At 37.0% G+C, this 21599-nt stretch overlaps 1 protein-coding gene across 1 annotated transcript in view; it reads left to right on the top strand.

The window, feature by feature from the left end:
- dnc (phosphodiesterase dunce) overlaps positions 1–21599 on the top strand; it is a 423146-nt gene that overhangs the window by 5207 nt on the left and 396340 nt on the right. Inside the window, exon 2 of the mRNA XM_043424758.1 lies at positions 19536–19740. Coding sequence (XP_043280693.1) covers positions 19536–19740 — 205 coding nt within the window. The remainder of the gene's footprint in view (positions 1–19535; positions 19741–21599) is intronic.

Raw genomic sequence — 21599 nt, 5'->3', positions numbered from 1 at the left:
AGGAGTATAGAACTCTGATGAGAGCATGGGTGCGTGTGCAATAATACCTAGTCAGAGACGATACGTGATGAATCTTGATTGCCCTTCCTCATTCATATACGTTGGTTGATGCTCTCAAAGGGATTCATCGACGATAAATTGTTAGTCAAAGGGATTGATGTGAAAATCTTCATCCCCCTGCTAACGCTATACTCTTGCGACTGTCGAATGGGGTACGAAGGTCAGGTTTATTTTACTGATTTGCAGTTAAACCTTGTGTAATCATCAATATTATTGTTATTGAAATGCCTAAAACCATCGATATCGTTCACATCGGCCGATGTAAACGACGTTTGGTACGCTCATTCGGAGGGTTACGATTCCTCCCGTACAACCTTCTACTCGAATAACCCTGAAATCGACAACGACCGATTCGCCTTATCTGAAGCTTCAGAACGTTATGATTCTTGATTCGGACGACGTTGAAGTTTACAACGTTGAAGTCCAATGAAATTAATGTAAATAACATTTTTAATTCACCAGTCACTAGTGCAGTAGATTGACAAACTACGAATTGCAAAAATTAGGCAGGTAACAGAATTGGAGAATTACTGCAATTATTGGAGAGCTTTTTTAGATCATTTTGTTGAACTCCAACGTTGCAAACTTCAGCGTCATTGATTCGGGATGATTTAGTCGTCTGGAGCATTAAATAACTATGCCGCATTAGTGTTATCTATGAGATAGTCAGGGAGACACCACGGGGCTCTTGATTCCCACACGTTCATTCTCAATACCGGTGCTTCGACCCGTTGCTTCGCTTTGAACAATTTATAAAATGATTTTTCTACTATAATTATTAATATTGCTCATTTTTTTGACTCGGGAAGAGCAAGAGCGGGGTGAAGCCTCGCAACTTGTTGATGACGTTGCGTGCGTAGGATTTTGATTATTTCTTGAAGGTAAAAAATTTGAAGGTTTTCTCATAAAACAACACTCTAGGGAAATATGTGTCTTATATATATGAACGAGTTTAAGTTGATTGATTGCGAAGACGAAATTCTTGTGATCCCCAAGAGCGCGTCGCGTCTTGGGTATCTGCCGCACCACCCTTATCCAATATAGCTTAATCCTGTTAGACGATGAACCCAACATCGAGCTTCATTAGCCCTTGCAATAATATATATCTGTATTATCGGCATTATTAAAGATGGGACTGTAAGAAATTACACATTCTCTGGCACCTCGCTCATATTTTCTCACACAGTTTTACTCGTTGAACTCGACCTCCGGACTTCTGTCCCTAACGTGAAGATATTTTTGTTGCTTACAGCGAATTAAAGTATCAGAGAAATAAAGTTACAGAAACTATGAAAGGGATTTTGGGGTGTGAAGCTCAAATAGATTGGCTTTCCGCTTCCTTTGTTTATCAAGGCACAAGAAATAATGATGCTGAAGTTTCCAACGTTGGAGTCCAACGAAATGATCGAAAAAAAATCTCCAATAATTCCAGTAATTCTCCTATTTTATTCCCTGCCAAATTTGCATTTCGTAGTTTTTCAAGCTGCACCAACGATTCGTGAAATAAAAAATTGGTGAATAACAAACGTTTTTTTCGTTTCATTCGTTGGACTCCAACGTTGGAAACTTCAGCGTCGTAGAAATATAAGATCAATGTTCCAGAATCTTAGATTATGTACAAAAAAGTTTGTGATTGCAATTCGTAATGTTGAGTAATTCAGTTACTGAAGATTCTGCGAAAAAAACCTCATTTTCAAAAGCTTGGCATCGAGCGACCAGCCGCCACGAGACATTTTTTTCTTTTTACTTTGATCGTGAAGCTATTGAAAATGGAATTGTTTCTCGAAATCTTGTCGATAGGAAATTTCATGCTGTACTAACCGTTTACTGGACTTTCTTACTCAAATACAATAACTCACAGCTTAGACCATCAGACCGAGAACAGCTTGTATGACTGAAGGTAGGGGAAAGTGCTAGGTAGTTGCAGACGCGGAGTAAATTCGAACACGCCGATATCTCTGTATCCGGAAATCTCTATAGTTTCACGCATCTGAAGTCATGCGATAATCCCATCAGAGTTCAGTGTTATCGCAGTGTGCCGTCCGAGGCGTGAACATCACGTTTACGTACTTCAAGGTAAGGTCGATCAGAGCATATCTTACACTTTGATGTAACATTTGCCTATGGTATAAATTGATGAAATTGAGTGACAAATCTCTGGTGTTTAAGCCACGAAAAAAAGATTCACGATATCAAGGAATTGTCATTGAGAGAAACTTTGATTTTCTCGGGAATGAAAAACTGAAGCACAATAATACGACTGGGAATAGAGGACGCTCTAATATTAATGACGCTGAAGTTTCCAACGTTGGAGTCCAACGAAATGATCTCAAAAAACTCTCAAATAATTCCAGTAAATCTCCAATCTTGTTCCCTGCCGAATTTCCAATTCGTAATTTTTCAAGCCACATTAATAATTCGTGAAATAAAAAAATAATGAATTATAAATCTTTTTTTCGTTCATTTCGTTGAAGTCCAACGTTGCAAACTTCAGCGTCGTTATGGGTTATTGCCTACTACCACATATTTAAATGTAAGGTTCCTGAATGAGATTCCACTGGATCCGTTCAGTTTCGCAGGCACTCAGAAGATGCTTGTTCACCGGTTACTTATCGATTTTTTGAGCCAGTCTGATGCTATCAACTTTGAACAAAGTCCAGACTCTTCGCAATCTCGGAAAGACTGAATTTTTTCCATTTAATTGATTTTATAAGATATCTACGCTTGGAGATTTGTACGGTGTATAAGCTGACGCTTCAAGTCATGGTTGTTTTATAGTCGTTGAAAAATCGTTTCATTTTCGGACAGGTGTTTTTTTAAATTTATTTCTACACTTTATTCCTTTTTGAGTCACTTATGACTTTACTTTTTACACTCTCGATAAAAAGTAGCAAGCAGATTCTGATTTTAATACAGTCTATAGTTTTATTCTCACGTTATCATATTATTGGTATTTTAATTAAGTTCAGCGTGAATGCATTTATTTCGGGAGAACACGACGGTGTTTTTTCACTTTATTGCACATGTACATACCGGAGGAGTCACGCTTTGCAAGCTGAAAACCGGATATTGGTGTTTGCAAAGGTTACCTAATTTCAATTCAGGGGACGATATACCCTACAGACTACACCGAAGATAGTAGAGAAATATAGATAGAGAGACAGAGAGCCATAGTAAAAGAAGGGGATGGAGAAGGGTAGAGAGAGAGAGAGAGAGAGAGAGAGAGAGAGAGAGAGAGAGAGAGAGAGAGAGAGAGAGAACACACACACACACACACACACACACACACACACACACACACACAGAAGGGGGGAGGGGCTGCATGGAGGACTAGAGGCTTCGACACGCGCTGCGTTAGAAACTTGCTGATTCCGCCCATAATGGACTGGAGCTTGCGTTAAAGGGCTACATTTCTACGTAGGCAAACTTTGTTTGTTATCACACGAATCTGTATAGTTGATTACGTAGCCAGGCATTTGATCTGGAATTGCAATATAAAATTTTCATTCGTGGTGCACCGTGCTGTTTGTATATATATTTTTTTATTATACTCATACGATCGAAGAAATTCCAAGTACTAAAGGAGCCAATTCGATTGATCCAAACTTTTCTTGAGTAATGCAGTAACAATTTCGTATACCTGTAGCGATGTAAATTTAAACTCAAAATGTTGTAATACGATGTAATACGAAGCTCTTTTAGGTAGCTTTGTTAAAAGAAAATAACCAACTAAGCGTTCGATCAGAGCTCCTGGATAGAGATAATGAGCAGTGGAGACTTGGAAACGAAGCAGTTGGTGGGTAAGAAAGGCTCTCATTTCATCAACATTTCATAACGTCGAGTACAGATGAGCCGCCATGTTTTGATCGTTCGCCAACTTTGGAAGGAGAAAGAGGTCTGAGCCAGTTGATAAGATTCTGTATTGTGCGCGATTTCGTTGGCAATTGCTTAAATTGCCAACGAGTAAATGTGAAACATTTTCTCTTAAAAAATCCTGCACAAATCGCAGATCACGGCATCAAGTTTTTCCACGGGTTCCACAATAAATTCTTGAGCATACTTGAATCAAAAATTGCAATTTATACTATCGTCTGCACTAACACTTCACTTGAACGTCTTGCGACCATGGATTCGCATGATTTCAGAGGTTTGACTCTATTCATTTCATTCAAAGTGGTCTTTTTTATTTTAACTTTTCATAATAGAATGCTTATTTGAAGCAATTTTTGGGGGAAAGTGTCGACGTATTTCTCGTCAGCCGTTGTAGATTTCTCGCACTATCTGGCTAGTGTTTTTCGTTGAGAGAGGTTTGTATAGCGATATTCTATCACACGGTTTTAGTTATTCTAAAGGAAGAGCGTTCTACGGCATTTGATTTTCTTTTGGATGATAACAAAAGCAGTTGTTTTATAAATTATATGATGAATTGGTTTTTATCTAGTTCGAAATGCTTTTTGTTGGTCGAAAAATCAGACTTTTCAATGAAACCAAACACTTCTTCGTATTTGTGTTTAATCTTTTAGCTGAAATTCGTGATCGAATTAGTTTCTTGAAAAAAAAAGACTGAGACGATGTTGAAACCATGAAGATATTGAGACTTGAGAAAGGAAAATAATTCAGATGGATCTGGAAAAATGATCGAATCACCAGCAGTAGCAGTGAACAAAAATCTAATTATTTTGTAGTAAATTTGACGTTTACGTTCACGTAGAAGTTTTGGAAACAGAGATGAAGGTTTTACCACGTAAATTTTTTATTTATCCATCGTTATACGGACTCGTGTCATCTCATCGTGATCGCAGGGTCATCCTAGATTAACTCATACACGACTGACTTCGGTAGACGTGAAATTTTACATTCCTGTCTACTGGGTGAGCAGCCACTCGTGGGGTTGTGCTCACTTTCTCAGTAGCTCGACAGCATTCTATCGTTAAATATAACCCAGACACACGTGTGGCATACTAGCCGGGAAATGAGATTGGGAGTAACCTTTTACCGATAATATGTCAAAGTGCATCTAGCTCATGAATGCTCGTTTATGGGTACGCATCAATCCGGATACGGCATACGTTTTATCCGTACGATCATGTAAAAAGTACATGGAAGAGTACCAATGACAGCCAGTTATTATAGCATCTGGTGCACGCGACTAATATATCCCACGGCTTACGAGAAGTTCATTGTAGTGAGCTTTTCTCCATTCATAAATAAAAAATGATTATGATGAGAGATATGCTTTGGCTTCTTCTGGCCCTATCACTTTTACATACTGAACAGCGTAAATGTGACCAGCCCAATACAAAATGGTTTGGAATTTCATTTTCCGTTCATGTGTGCCGTCAATCTATTAAGCTGGCTTCTCTCGTGGAAGTAACTTTTTTTCGAGACTGCTTTCAGCTGCAAGTGCGTTAGTTGAAAATGTTCGAAGCGAAAATAGCCGAATGAGTACTCATGCAGATTCGCCCGGAAACGTACTTTTTGCTTCTGTTTGGTTGCGCATGAACTACTTCAATTTACGATACCGTACACCGTACGTTAGTTTTCAGTCAAAAACTTTGTTCTTTGATCGGAATCCTTTCGGTCAGCTTGGGTTGGTTCAGGTTCCTTTGTTTGGGATCATGTTATTCGATATCCGGCTCTACAGGCTTGCAGACCCGCGTCCTTCACTTTCCGCTTATCGGACATTTATCTATCGCTGTTTTCTGATATATCAACGGGCTTTGTCCAAAGGCGGGCTTGGAAATGTTTGAATCCTTCACACAGCTGCGATTGTGTTTTTCTTTTTATTCTAAATAAATGAGATCCAAGGTTATAGTTTTCTAATATCGTGGTCATCATCTACTTTCATCCCTGATTCTTGCGCTGTCAAATTAACTATTGACTGCAAGTACTGCGCTGGTATTTCGTGCGCTATTTTTCACTCTCTTAGACACCCTTAGAGCTGTTTTTTCTTCTGATCAATCTCGCTTAGTTCGTGTCATTGCTATCCTTTCTGCTCACTACGTCTCAGTCCGTTTTCTCATTCCATCCGTTGAAACGTGTTATTTCCTCAGTAACCTCTCGTACAACAGCACCGTCATCGACCCCACGAAACTGTTTTGATGGCTCCCTCGTTTCAACAGTTTGAGATTTTTTCGTTTTTTTTTCGGCCCAGTGATGGTCGAGTGCCAACGGGCTTCTGTGGAAATTTGTTTTCCAACGAAGTTTGCTCGGTGCAGTATTTGGCTAGTCGCTTGTGTAATTTTCGCTTATCAAAGAATCTCACCCGGATAACCACCTGGAAAGCAGCTAGTCTCGGTAATTTTTTTTGTCAAGCAGTGTGTGATACCTTAATTACGTGTTTTGTGATACTTGAACTATGTCCATGGGAAAACGGTCGAAAAGACATCAGTCGCTCCGGTCGTGTGTGAACGTGGGATAGACAAGGTTTGAAAATTTGCTTTCAGGAAGGCGCTTCTGCATGAAATTTTAGTCAAAGCGGTCCTTGATCGAATTGCTTTTCCCAACCATTTTTCATTTTGCTCATTAGAAGCGGAAGATCCTTTATTTCAATCTGCTGGACAATTCGCATTCGGTTTGAAACGTCCATATCGCTACTGCACCAAAATAATAATGAGGAGAAAAATTTGCTCCATCATTGAGACTGGATTGTCAAAACGAGTATGCAGTATTTCTTGCCAAGCTGCCGCGCTTGTCCTCTTTTGTAGCGCGTAGTTCGCGCTTTCCCTCTCGTTTTCACGAGATTCTCTATACAGATATACAAATATTATCCGTTTCTTTTTTCCCCTGCCAACCACACGGATCTTTTGTACTTTATGTACATCGGGAGAATGGATTAAAGCACATCTGGTTGAACAATCGAGACGTCGACGAAACGGCAGCGTTTTATATAAGAGAGTCTGTAGGCGTAGGTAAATGGGCGAATTTGTAAAGCTGCTGTGAAAAAATGACGCAAATGATATCACGATGCTGAAGTTTCCAACGTTGGAGTCCAACGAAATGATCTAAAAAACTGTCCAATAATTCCAGTAATTCTCCAATTTATCTCCAGTCGAATTTGTACTTTGTATTTTTTCAATCTACATAATTATGATTCGTGAAATAAAAAACTGATGGATAAATCATTTTATTTTCATTCATTTCGTTGGACTCCAACGTTGGAAACTTCAGCGTCGTATGGTATCCATGTTGAAACCAATTTTCTATGAGCTCGTTCGTAAAAATGAAATTGCTTTTGTTTGATTTTCAGGCTCTTCGTACAAATGCTTTTGCTCTGAAGGGTCAACTATTAGGCACGCGATTACTCGATGTCAACAGTGGAATTAAGAACGTTCGGAAAATACGAAAAATATGGTCTCTCTCACAAAAAATCGTCCTATTTTTCGTTATAAACTCACAACAGTTTGTAGATCGCAAATAAATGTTGTAGAAATATCGCAGTAATACACACACGAAATTTTTGACTTTGTTAAAGTGAAGGATTCCGTTTTAGTCCGGGAGATGAAAATAGCAATATTATCAGTAAATTTTTCGCGCTATTTCCAGTGATTGTTTATTACTATATTCGAAGCTTGGTGGAAATGCGACTTTGATACACATATATGTACGTATCGAGCTTGTCCAGGCCTCGAAAATCGTACGGTACAGAATATGTACATCGATTTTTATTGGCAGCGCGCTACGAGCTCGTGCATCGTCGAATCTCGATTATATTGTACACAAATTTCGGAAATTCGGAAACGGAAAACTTTTCAGATGGTTCGTTGAAATTTCCTTCAACGCGAAGAGTTTTATGAAAGTTTGCTAATATTCTGAACTGTTCGAATTCCACCGCTTTATTGAGTTGTTCGGTAATTACACATCAATAATATTTCTATATGCACTTTCAAAAAATAAAAAAAAACCAAAGTCTTTTCCACCCTACCGACTCTGAAGTATAATTATACACGCTTTTGCTCGTTTTTTTCTCTTCATCATCGTCACGTTTTTCGAAACAATCAATACTTGTTATTCCGAAGGTGCAAACCAGGATCTCGTACAAACTACTACAAAAAATTGTTCAATCTAATAAATTAGTATGTCGCTAAAGTTTGCAACGTTGGAGTCCAACGAAATGATCTAAAAAAACCCTCTAATAATTCCAGTAATTCTCCAATTTCGTTTCCTGCCGAATTTGCAATTCATAGTTTTTCAACCTGCACCGAGACTTCGTGAAATAAAAACTTAGTGACAATCCTACAAATGTTTTTTTCGTTCATACCGTTAGACTCCAACGTTGCAAATTTCAGCGTCGTAAATTTCTTCCGATTAATTTTTCGAACATCAAGAATCGCTCCCCCTCCCCTCTTTTGCATATAGATACGAAATTAGATTTGACGCGCAGTGACGTCCCGTAACAGAGGAAAAGATTATTACAACATAACTTGCATATATGCGAAATTTCGCTAATAGCAGGGGAGCTTATGATACTTGCAACGGTACGAGTTGTTACGCAACACGATTTTCCACGAAATAAAATATTAACTTAATCTCATTTTGTAACTAATATTGCAACGTTTTTTGTAACTCATATATATGCAACTTAAACTCATATTTGCAACGGTACGAGTTGTTATGCAACACGATATTTCACGAAATAAAGATTATCTAAATTGAATCCACTTAATGTTTACTTCCACAAATACAAAATTTATTATACAATGTTTAAAAATTCCTTCGATTAAATATTTCAACTTTCCTGAGCAATGTCTGTCAAAATCGTTTTATTTTCGGACTTAAATTAGAAGACTGAAAAAAATCTATTTGAGATCGTGTGAGTTAGTGCTCTCGAGCTTCTCCCGTCATGTTTCCCGAAACAATGAGCAGGAAATTGACTGAACAATGAGCGATTGACTGCTTCAGAATGAACGTTTTCTAAACCATGAGGACAAAAAATTCATTCCAATAGCATAACATATGAACGATAATGCGTTACTACTGGCTGACCACAGATTGGTCGAACTACTGAGTCGAGCGCATCTTCTAATTACTGCAATATACCACCGTTGAATCAGGGATGAAACTTTTATACTCGAGTTAGTGAATGAGCGACAAAACTAAAGCAAAAGCTTATGGCAAAGTTGGTACATTGATGCGGCACAGCTTTACTAACTAAATATATTAGCCGTGTTCTCGAGCCAAACAAACTCAACTTATTGTTAGAGAACTTCTGGCAAACGTTGCCCTTCGCTGAGTGACGACCACTTTCCGTAACCTCCGTCTTTTCCCCAAAATATTTTGCACTCGTCGATTCCTTCGTATTCACCGTATTTACTCACATTCCATTACACTGGAATTCCATCCAGGACCTTTCCGCAGCCCTGGGCACCTCTATAAATTCTACACTCTGTATCAAGTTACACAACTTCTTCATCTTCCCCTTCTCCTTTTCGTGGCTCCACACTCTACTCGGTTTTACAAACATGTGTATGCATACATTACAGGGATAAAACATAGCTCTCACCTTCGTTATTGAAACTCCTCCTTTGCCTCGTGGTTTCGTCTATAATTAGACGCCTACGACGTTTTAGCACCCATTACGTACTGTGAAAAAAGTCAACTGTCTCCGATTTCACTTTTACGTCGAACCTCATCTCTATTTACAACACTGCAAGATTACTTTTACCTTTTCAGTTGCAGAAGGTTTTTCTCAATTTTTCATCAGCGTTGCACGTCCTACATCGCGACATTTTAACTTTCCTTGAACATCCATGTTTATCTTCACATGAGTTTGGTACTGTTCTGTTTGCGTATTTTTCCCATGTTTACTCGGGTGCAGTGGAAATACATGCTCCAGGAAATATTACCCAAGGATCGGAAAATCAACCGCATAGAGGCTCTTGGTACGTGAAAAACCCTATTCGAACTTGACCTCATTTTATCATCATTATGGCTAAGCAAACGTGTTCTCTACCAGGAGAGCAAAAATATTTGCCGTCCGGACGATGTCGTGAAATTTTCAATGAAATATTAAATATGCTGATTCAACGAAGGGAGCTTGGTAGAGGATGAGTCGTGGAATCTTTATCAGTAAAGCGCTGAGGTTAGGAATCACGTGGTCGTCCTATACTTTCAGCGTTCGTGATTTTTACTGTGATTTTCTCTGATAAGGTTTTCCTTACGTACGATTTAAAATTCAACGGAGTTTTTACGGGAAATACGAGGAGAAAATATCTATTCTTCGAACGAATAAATTCTAATGAATTTGCTTCCTATACTTGAGAAAAAATTAGATATTCATAGGAATATCACCTGCTCCACTGACTGAGCTTGGTTATATTTGCTTATCGCGAACGATGCGTGAGTACGTTGAGACTGCACTTTCTTTCTCTTACGGAAGGCGCATATAAAACTTGTCCGAATTATTACTATTTCATCTGATGAGAATTTCCAGATGTTGTATTTCAATCATAGCATGGAAATGACTAGAACGGGGGAACTTGAGCGTCGTTACTTTTTTGCCTCTTGTTTAGTCCGCCCTGTCGAAAGGCAAAGTGGCACTTTAATTTTCTACTTCACGTAAACGTCGTTCCAACGAGATTGGTCTTGTGTGCCTGGCGAGAAGGGGGAAATGGACGAATTGTTGGGGTCGTTGCGGAATGACGTGAATGTATAGAGCTGGTTGAAGGCGGAGAAGCCAAACGGTCCGATGCAGTTGAAAGTATTTGAAAACAAATAATATATACAGCAACGAGTATTTATAATGGAATATTGATAACCTTTTTTCGGGGATCTGCACTTTGGAGCATAATCCCTTGATTGTCCATTCGAGGTCTTCGTATCGGAGATGACCTTTGAGATCGATTTTAGTACAATTTTGAAACTCATAAAATATAAGCTACTATTGGCTATGATGGAAGATTTTTTCGCTGTACATAACAATTATTTTATGTCGAATCGTTATTATCCGTGGGTTTGTGGGAAATTGAAAAAAAATATGAGCAATAAGCGTCCGAATAGTATATATGAATGGGTATATTTTTGAAATAATGCTTTTTCCGATGGTGGAAATTGGGGTAATTTCGATCGCTTATGGGAAATTGATTCATAAAGAATGATATGATGTAATTACAAAATACATTTTCGATGTATTTTACCCTTTGATATCTTGTTTACGATTTCTGACGTAAATTTTAACTGGTAGATGAAAATATTACTAGATATTTAGCAAAAAACAACACTTCGTAAATTTGGATTTATCCTGAACCGAACGGAATAATTCCGGACGGCTCTTGCGATGAATCTAGATCGCATTAGATATTGTGACACATATAGCAAATAAATTCTCGAGTCGTACTTTCGCTTGTGCAACTTTGAGAGCCCACATTTCTCACTCGATTAACATAATTTATATATGCATTTAACATTATCTATATATGCATCTATATATGCAAAATTAACATAATCTATATATGCATATATATATAGATATACAGAATGCTTGTTCGCTATTTTGATCGTTCGCTGTTTCGACCCCCACCCACGTAATTCAGTTTTCAGATGATAGATCTTCATATTTTTCAAAACAAAAATAACTTTTTTGCTTTGATATCGTCCACACATTTGTGCACTCAATATCGTAAGTCGGTGTTTTCGTTTTTATCTATTTACGAGGTATCTGAAATTTGAAAAAAAAAAAAAAAAAAAAACAATTGATATGGGGTAGGAGCAGAACGTCCGGAATTTCTCCAAAAAGCCGAATTACCCTAAACTGCGAAATTCACGAGTTAATTAATAGTTAAAAAATGCTGCCAATTGAAATTTGCAAATTGCTTCCTCAAGATGGTCAAGATGCACGATGCTCAAAGCTTACTCTATGAGGAAGCCAAAATAATAAGTATAGCACCTCATAGAGTAAGCTTTGAGCATCGTGCATCTTGACCATCTTGAGGAAGCAATTTGCAAATTTTAATTTGCAGCATTTTTTTTGTATACAAGGAAATTATGTATTTTCTCTACCTTTTCTTACGAACTTTAATTTATTTCTTTGTTTAAATCCATAAAAAATAATTGAATGACGAGCCATCAGAAAAAACAGTTTGCAACTGTCAATTTTCATGGTTTTTCTATTTACGTTGAAATTAAATAATTCCGACAACTTTGCTGGAAAGTATGGAGGAAGTACATACTTATACACAATATCTTACAAAATTTCGAAAAATTGAAGCGGTTGGACGATTTTTTGAAAAACTCATATTTTTGTAAAATTCAAAATGTCATAAAATTTTAAACCGCTCAACCGATATTCCCCAAATTCAATACCAACCTTCCTATTATGATAGTCTATTTATAAAAAAAAAATTATTAATAAATCTCTAAATTTTCGAAAGTTAGAGCGTCGACACTTTTTATGAAAATTTCAAAATGTCGCCTTATTCGTATTTTTTTTCAAATTTTGATAAAATTATCAGAGAATGAAAAGCTTGTATAGATTAACATCTGTGCAAAACGGTAGCCCTGTATCTCAAACCGTTTCCGAGTTATAAACGTTTGAATTTTGCAGTGCCATAACATACACACACACGCGCGCACGCACGCACACACATCCGGACACTTTTTCTAGATATGATTTTTCGATGTTTTGGAACATTTTGAGCACATTGACATTGAGAACTGAAAAAAAAAATTTTTTTTTCATCGTCACAAAGCTCCCTCTATGAGGAAGGAAAACGGTGGGAAAAGCCAAAATTTGAACCGCGTTTATGATTCTTATATGGAACTAGGATATTAAATTTATTTTCTCAACAACATTGAAACCGTTTATCCTGTAGTTTAATCAATTCATCTATGACGCTGAAGTTTCCAACGTTGGAGTCCAACGAAATGATCTAAAAAAACTCAAATAATTCCAGTAAATCTCCAATCTTGTTCCCTGCCGAATTTCCAATTCGTAATTTTTCAAGCCACATCAATAATTCGTGAAATAAAAAAATAATGAATTATAAATCTTTTTTTCGTTCATTTCGTTGAAGTCCAACGTTGCAAACTTCAGCGTCGTATTCATCTTATAGGCAAAAATTACATCAAAGTTTACGAAATTTTACAATCGGTCCTCCTTCGACGAAAATATATCAATTCACGCCTCATATACAATATGAGTTTATTAAACATCGATAGGACTATCTCATGAGTTCAAGTGCGTGAACGTGCTGAGAGTTTCGGAATATAAAGATATCGCGGTGTCCATATTTCCCTCGCGTCCGAAATTACCCCACTCCCTCCTGTGTCTAAAAATACTGCTGTATTTGAGATGAGCCTTGAATCGAGGAAATTTGATGGTGATTGGCTTACTTTCCTTCCTCAGAGAAATTTTCATGCTAAACTTTATTTCGTTTCTCCATATTTTCAGTAATGGCCGTACAGAAGTAAAACATGAAATTCTGAAGGGGAACGCACGTAGCGATGCTAGTATAGCGATGTAGTCCCCTTCGGGGAAATATTCGTTGAAATAGTAGCTCCCTCCCAAGGACTCGTTCGAGTTCGATGAAAAATATACTTTCTTAATACTCCTGTGTGCCAAGACTGATATATCCGACATGAACACAAGGGCCGGAAGTTCGAAGCAGTAATTTTAATCGAATGTTTTTGTAACTCGTAATATTGAATGAAACAAGGTTCATTAAAGATCTGATTGGGCGACACAATTAGAATTGGTATCGAATCAATTTTCTTCGACTTTCGTTTAAGGCAAATGACTCGTCGATGTTTATCCATTCCGGAAGCTCAGAATTGTTTCGATTAGAAGAAACCAAATGGGGCACAAGTGATTTGAGAACATATGGAAAAAATACGAGGCTGAAGTTGGCAACGTTGGAGTCCAACGAAATTAACGAAAATAACATTTGTAATTCACCCACTTTTTATTTCACGTATCATTGGTGTAGACTGAAAAACTACGAGTTGAAAATTAGGTAGGTAACAGAATTGAAGAAATACTGGAATTATTCCTTTAAAATCATTTCGTTGGACTCCAGCGTCGTAAACTTCAGCGTCATTTGTGTACGACGTTGAAGTTTACAACGTTGGAGTCCAACGAAATTAACGAAAATAACATTTTTAATTCACCAATTTTTTATTCACGAGTCACTGGTGCAGTAGATTGACAAACTACGAATTGCAAATTAGGCAGGTAACAGAATTGGAGAATTACTGCAATTATTAGAGAGCTTTTTTAGATTATTTTGTTGAACTCCAACGTTGCAAACTTCAGAGTCATTATTGTGTGGGGGGCGATAAACCTACGATAAACGATCATTCTTATTGAGACAAGGATCGATATGAAAACTTCTCTTTCGTTCTGCTTCCTTATATCCAAAGTTTTGGTTTCGGTGAACATACTTTTTATTCTTGTAGTGAGTGTGCCGTGTCCAGGCGTGTAAGAAAATTTCATTTAGAATAGAAGTTAAGGATCGATCAGTACGTGGGTGCAATGCCAAGAAAATATATTTTCTGATTCTGACATTGATACTGTGGGAAAAGCATGTTTCACACATAGATCGATTAATGGTGGTTACGGCGCTGAAGTTTCCAACGTTGGAGTCCAACGAAATGAACGAAAAAAACGTTTGTAATTCACCAATTGTTTATTTCACGAATCGTTGGTGCAGCTTGAAAAACTACGAATCGCAAATTTGGCAGGGAACAAAATAAGAGAATTACTGGAATTATTGGAGAGTTTTTTTCGATCATTTCGTTGGACTCCAACGTTGGAAACTTCAGCGTCGTTGGTGGTTATATACTGCTGTTCGATTAAATATTCATTTTTTTCTTCTTTTTTGTTAGTTGCCTGGGCTCGAAGCCAAATGAATATTTGTTTATTAATAAACACATAATGCTAGTGTTGAGTAACGATTTTTCGGCTCGATAAAGGGAAAACCTGCGTACTGAAAGTGTTATCTATACTTATAAGTTGAATTCGTTTGTGATTATTCTTCCTCCATTGACGCAATCTGATAAGAGGAATCATCTTCCATTCAATGATGAATGTATTTCGTAGAAAGAAAAGAAAAAACATATGAACAAGTCCTCTGCGGAATAATAATATATTATGTAGGTTTGATGGATATTCGTATTAGACTCCGATGGAAAAAAAATGTTTTGCGAAAATGTCGACCGTAATACGTTGACAAATTGAATTATTCAGTGTGTGAAGCTCTCAGAAGCTTCGAGAGGGTCCAAGTCACCGAGAGACAGTATTATCGCATACCTACATAGTTATACGAATGAATACGGTATACACGCAGATAAGCAATGTATGCATAGGCTGCGCTTCGCGTTATTAGTTCATCGATTTTTAGACAAGCTGCGTATACATCGTTACCTATACGTTGACTCGTATACTCAGGTATTGCGTATGAATGGGAAAAAGTAGCGTGTTTTTTTTGTGGATCTGCCAAGTAATACACTTTTTTCTTAAGGTCATGTGTAGTATGGTCTGATCTCTTTGTATAATTTTACATTTGAATCACGAAAGAATAGTATTGTTGAAATTCTATCGAAGTTTCCAGGTTGTTTCGAATATTTTGGTGATCCATGGAGCGCAGGTGTTGCCTCGATTTTTATAAAGTTGTGATAAATTTTTGAACAATTTGAACGTAATTATTATTCCGCGAACTATATTTGGGGGGCATCGTTGATTAATGTCGGATTTCTGATCATTTTGAGCTGTTTCTTTTTTCTTGTTCATAAACAGTTGTTATTTTTCTTTTATTTACCGTTTTATTTCGAATTTGTTGAAGATTTTTTTTTTGTTTCTTACAGAATGTCGTATATTTAGACATAAGATTTTAGGGAAGGAATCCCATAAACGAATATTTATAGGTGAAGGGCGATTTTTTTATCAGTTCTCACTCTCCGATCCTTCCTATCAATAACGATTGAATTGATTGCCAACGAAGCGAGCTATTGACGCGAAAATTCGCCACGGTTATATGAGCATATCGTGCGGTATATCGAGAGATTGTAAAGCTACTTGATTTATCGCGTAGACCCTCCATAACCGTACGGGGGGCGGCGATTAAGGTTATCAAACGATGAGAGACCATAAAAAGAAACAAAAGTTGATTCTGATAGCTGAAACGCTACCTGAACGTGTTTTGATCTTTCACGTGGAAGTATATATACAGTCAACAGAAATCTCAATGAAATCGCTAATTGCATGAAAAATGTAATGGAATTCACATATATTTTCCTGTAACAGTTAAAATTTTTTTTGACTCAGTGAAATCCACTCTTAAAGTAGAAAATTTTGAAATATTCGCAGTCGATTCAACATTTAAATTAACGTAGCACGTGTTTAGCGTGTAGCAACGCAGAGTTAAATCGCTACGTTCATAAAAAATATCAAGTAAATCGAAAATTTGGACTGCGGTTAGCACATCTCCCCACATACGCATTCACGCTGTGTTAAGGTATGAAGAGAGAAACGAACAACATAAAAGGAGCATCACCATATAATAATGCCGGTCCCCAGTTTGAAATACACGGTGCGTTCGCGCTGTAGTCTTTTCCGATGAGGGTGTATTACGAGCCCCCTGAGGATCATTGCGTGGCCTCGAAAGATCCCCAATTCGGATTGCCGGTGGTTCAGGACTTTCGATTCCGCAGTAAGACTGAAGTGTAGAATAAATTGGTCCGTGCTCTTGCTCTGACTCTTCCCTTTTTGTCTTTTCGCTATTTTTTCTCAAGACATCCCCGTGTAGACATTGACAAATAGAAAAAGGTTCTTGCCCCATGAGGTCACGAAGGACCGACGCTCATTTTAACTCCATGCTAATAATTCTTTTTCTATTCTTGTCCCTCGATCCCGTGGTTGTGTGCCGTCATTTGCTACCGATATGGAGGGCTCAATCACTCACAACTTTTCTTTTTAATGAATAAATTTGACGGATTTGTGCTATTTCATCCTTAGTTCTTCCACAGAAGTTTAATATCGCACCAGAATAAAACCGTGATTCAGTAACGATTCATTATTCTTTAAATTAAATCATTTCGGACAGCGTACAATTTCTCGGATACTGCTTGAGGGATAGATATTGTTATTTTATTTAAACAATATTTATGGCCTCGTTAAACTTTTCACGTAAACCCGTTACAAAGTGTCTTCCCTCTCCGAAAATCTTTTCTCCTCATTTTTTCTCTCCATTCTTCACCACTGCGGACTGTATAATGCTGTGCAGAATATAGGTATATACGTACGTAAAAACACTCGCAGAACGATATTTCCCTTTTTGGCTCCCTCTCTCAAATCTTCGGATACATTTGTCATCGTCCTATCCGCAGTAATCCCATTATTCATCTAATTCAAGTTTGCAAATCGTAGGAAAATAATAAATAACGAAAAAGTAACTCAAATATTGTGTTCGGTGAGCACCCTTACCCCCATTGCTTTCTTCGAAGAATTCAGGTAACAGCATTAAAGCTCGATTTAAAAAATGCGATCTCCTAATCTGCCAGGAAATGGTGGTACACTAAAATTGTTTGTTAAATTGTGTCTCAGATTTCTGACACTTTTTTTTACTATTTTTGCGTGCATGCTACCCTCCGTTGTAGGGGCGATATACTTATTAAATTATGTATAACGTAGAGGCGTGCCCAGTGAGGCTTTTCGTAACTTCGACACCTTTTTTATACAGCTTGATTAAATAACTTTTCGTATTTTAGCATATAAGTTACCCATTGATATGTATCAAAAGTTCATAGACATGTGCGATCACTAGTGCGATAATTACATTGCGACGAATGTGTGCTGATAAAAAAGAAGAGAAATATAATAAATAGAATAAAAGAAGAAAAAGCACAGGAAAAATACGAGACGAAAATTGCAGGATAAATCGTTTTTCAATGTATTTTTCGCTCGTTCGCTAGGTTTTGTTATTTTCGTGAAAACACATCGATGCGATTTAAACATCAAAGCCTACCATTAAGTCTCGTGCAAAAGCCATTTCCTCTGATACGAGCATTTCCCAGGATCTTCTCTGTGTACAAATAAAGCGGGATGGAGCTTTTTTCATCTATGATTTCCGTTGAATTTCGATATTGAGACCCTCAAGGGAGTCAAAACCTCAGTTGTATCCAATTCACCGAGTCCACACGATTGTGGAGAAATATATAATGATGGGATCTTTTATGTTACGTCATTTTTTGAAGTAAGGAATCTTTCAACGAGCTTTTTGTTTCATCATCACATTTTTTTACAATAGATTTTTTCTACAATGAAATCGAGTTGACAGTTCTGGCGATTCCTGTAATGTTTTAGATTCTTTTTAAAAAATATTTCCTCGCAAAATGATTTTCTATTCAGAATTTCCTGTCACACGTTCATTAGTCATAGCAACATTCTGTAGAAACCAAAATCAATGTTTGGCAGGTTATTAAAAAAGTAATTCAACTACGATTTCGTGACAATTTATAAAGAAACTTGGGAATATTACAAAAAATGTTATTGGGGAGTCTCACCGTACCATATTTTTGGAGAACAGATGCTGAGTTCGCAAGAGAAAGTTCATAAAGTTCTCACATCAAACCTGTTCCGCGGTTATCTCAGACCTCGTGTATTAGAATGATGAAGGATGAATTATTATTTCCATCATAAGTATTTGTTAACAGTAATGTCGATGGATATTTGAAATTATATAAAGTTTCGTTGGAAGATTTTAGAATTAGTGTGAGTTTGAGGGCTATGAACAGTATAAACGTTGGAATTTTAGGTGTTTTTTGTTTATTTATTTTATAAATAAAAATTCGTTGGATGGTTTTTTTAAAATTTTTTTCATATGGTATTTTAACGATGGAGTGTTGAAAATGAGACCTCTAGAATTGGCGTTGACAGCAAATCTCAGAAATGGAAAATCTCCGGACAAAAAACCAAAAAGATTCTCCATAATATTTGCTATTAGCTATCGCATGACGTAGGGGATTTTCAAAATATTGTTTAGAAAAAAATGGCGACCATTTGAAGGAAAAAAAACACAATTTTTGTGGATTTTTCAGTAGAAAATTGTTTATAAAAGAAAAAAGTTATCGAAAAACGCCTCCGTCATGCTGAAAACGTACGTTTTCCCTACAAAACGCAGTTTGTATCAAGTCGCTGGGATAAAAACTCGTTCCGTTTTGCTGTTAACGCCTATTCAAGTGGTGCCATTTTCTACGCACCGTTGTGTACAAAAATATACCATTGAAAAAAATTTTCCAGTATTTCTGAATATGTAAAAGATGTGTACAAGGTTTTATGTAAATCCATCAAACCAACTTTTATTTATAAAAGAAACAACAAAGAAACACTTAAAATTATTTCAACGTTTCCACTGCGTTCATAGCCCTCAATTCGATCACAATAATTTGCTGCAAAAAAAATTTTATGTTTTCTGCTTCCTGTATGAAACCTCACGCTCGTAGCTGATTGTTGATTTTTTGTCTCGAACAATTGAATTGCGCAGACTGTGGGAATCGAGGTACGGGTGACCAACGAAATCCCCGTGTCCTCGTCGGAGGAACGTGCCGATGACAAAAGGGATGCAACACCCTCGTGGATCACAACATCGGCACCGAGTCGTACGAATCCACCAACTCCGACCAATCCTCATCATCAATATTTGTCGCCTCATGTATTCCACGGGCGGAATTCTCTCTGCTCGGCAAACGGTGAGTTCTTTTAGTTTTTTTTTTTAAATCCATAATTCCAAAGAATAAGGGTGGATGGAAGATGAAGAGTTTGATAGGGGAAAAAAGTAGAAAGGAAGAAGCGGGTAAAAGAAACGAGTTAAAGAAAAAACCGAGCGCAGGCACAGGCATCGGATGGGCTTGCGTCAGGTGAATCTTCCCTTGTTACCGGATTCCTTCCAATTAGGAGTGGCCTAGCACCACTTAGTTATATTATGGATCGACGCCGATCGATAAATTACCGGCATAAGAACACCGCTCTTTCCGTATCATTGCGGTTTTTTTAGTTCAATTTTTATTCCAAGCCTATAATTCAATATTGGAGAAAGAAGAAAAGGAGTAATGCGATAGTCAATAGAGAGATGCAGAGTCTATAAAGTCGGAGGACCGAACTAAGTAAGCTGCTTACCTTGCTCGATGAGGGAATTCAAAAAAAGATAAACTTCCTTCCGTTTTAAGGAAGCTGAGGCATTAGAATGAAAATTATGTCATCGCTTTTAAACCGATTGCATCTTATAAAGTGAAGAGTGAAAAAAAATCAGTTAAATTTTCAGACAGTTTAGGAGCGTCGTTGCTGAGAAAAATCAATAACAATTTGGGCCAAATAACATGTAATCTTATGGAAGTCAAGAAACATTCAGTGATATCTCCGTTTAAAATGATGCTAAAAATATGAAATTTTTTGGGCAACATGAGCAAGGCTTGCTAAATAATTTCAACTTTTTTCAGATTTATTAGGAGATTTGCTGAGATTATATTAATAATAATCTGTTTTTCGTCCTTTTTTCCCCAACTCTTGTTTAAAGTGTATATGCAACATTGCCAAACTGTAAACTGGCCTAACTTTTGAAAGGTACAGATCATAACTTTTGGGTAAAAAATGACTGTACAGCCGCAACTTTCTTAAGGTAACGTCCGGTTGCGAGGTTTCGAGCTCTTCATCGTTGCGTCATTCAGAAAAATATTTTTCCTATTTCGATCATTTAGGAGAGACCGGGCCTAGTTGGGCAACAGGGCAAGTTGACTATTAAATAATAATATTCGAACTATGGAATGTAAACATACGCCCGATTGATATAATTGTTATAACGAGGATCAAATATTCCTTTTTCTCATACTTATGGACAAAAGTGATCTTTACATTCACTTATGGCAACATTTTTTGTATTCATTATTCGAATCATTCAATAAATAATATTGATAATTATCCATTTTTATTAATTTCATTAATACGTAGTTGATTATCAGGTGAAAATAGCATCATAGTCAACTTGCTCCGACCGTGGGGTCGGTTGACACAAAAATGGTTCGTCAAAAAAGCGATTCAATAACTCATTTCATTTTAAATTTAATAATTCAAACTTTCATCTGAGACAGAGGAACTTCTATTCGAAACGACCATTTGGTTTTTGAAATCGTTTTTAGTTCCTTGTTTACGAGCGATAGTTTGACAAGTTCGCCAACCAGCCCCGGTCTCCCTTACTCATCTTTTGTCGCGTTTAAAGCCAAAGATTGCAATTTATCTCCTGCTTTGTAATAATTACATTAATCCACTCGTAGTATCCTTTTAGTCTATTTTCATCCGTGTCTCGATGTTCGAGGATTTTAGGCGGCCAACCTTTTTTCACTACAGTAGATGGACACCAGTTTTTTGCTGACTCCGACAAATCTTTCGTCAAGCCCGAAGTTGATTTTTCGATAATAATACTTTTTTCTCTTGATCTTTCATACTTCATTGGAAAATAGATTTATCAAATACTCTCGATAGCTACCTCATTTTTTTTTATCTCTTGCTCATCTTTTTTTCCTTGTATTCTTCGTATATTGAAAAATTGAAAATG

This window comes from Venturia canescens, chromosome 1 (assembly GCF_019457755.1).
Source record: "Venturia canescens isolate UGA chromosome 1, ASM1945775v1, whole genome shotgun sequence".
Taxonomy (NCBI): Eukaryota; Metazoa; Arthropoda; class Insecta; order Hymenoptera; family Ichneumonidae; genus Venturia; species Venturia canescens.
The sequence above is the reverse complement of the archived record's forward strand: the minus strand, read 5'-3'. Positions and strand labels throughout refer to the sequence as shown.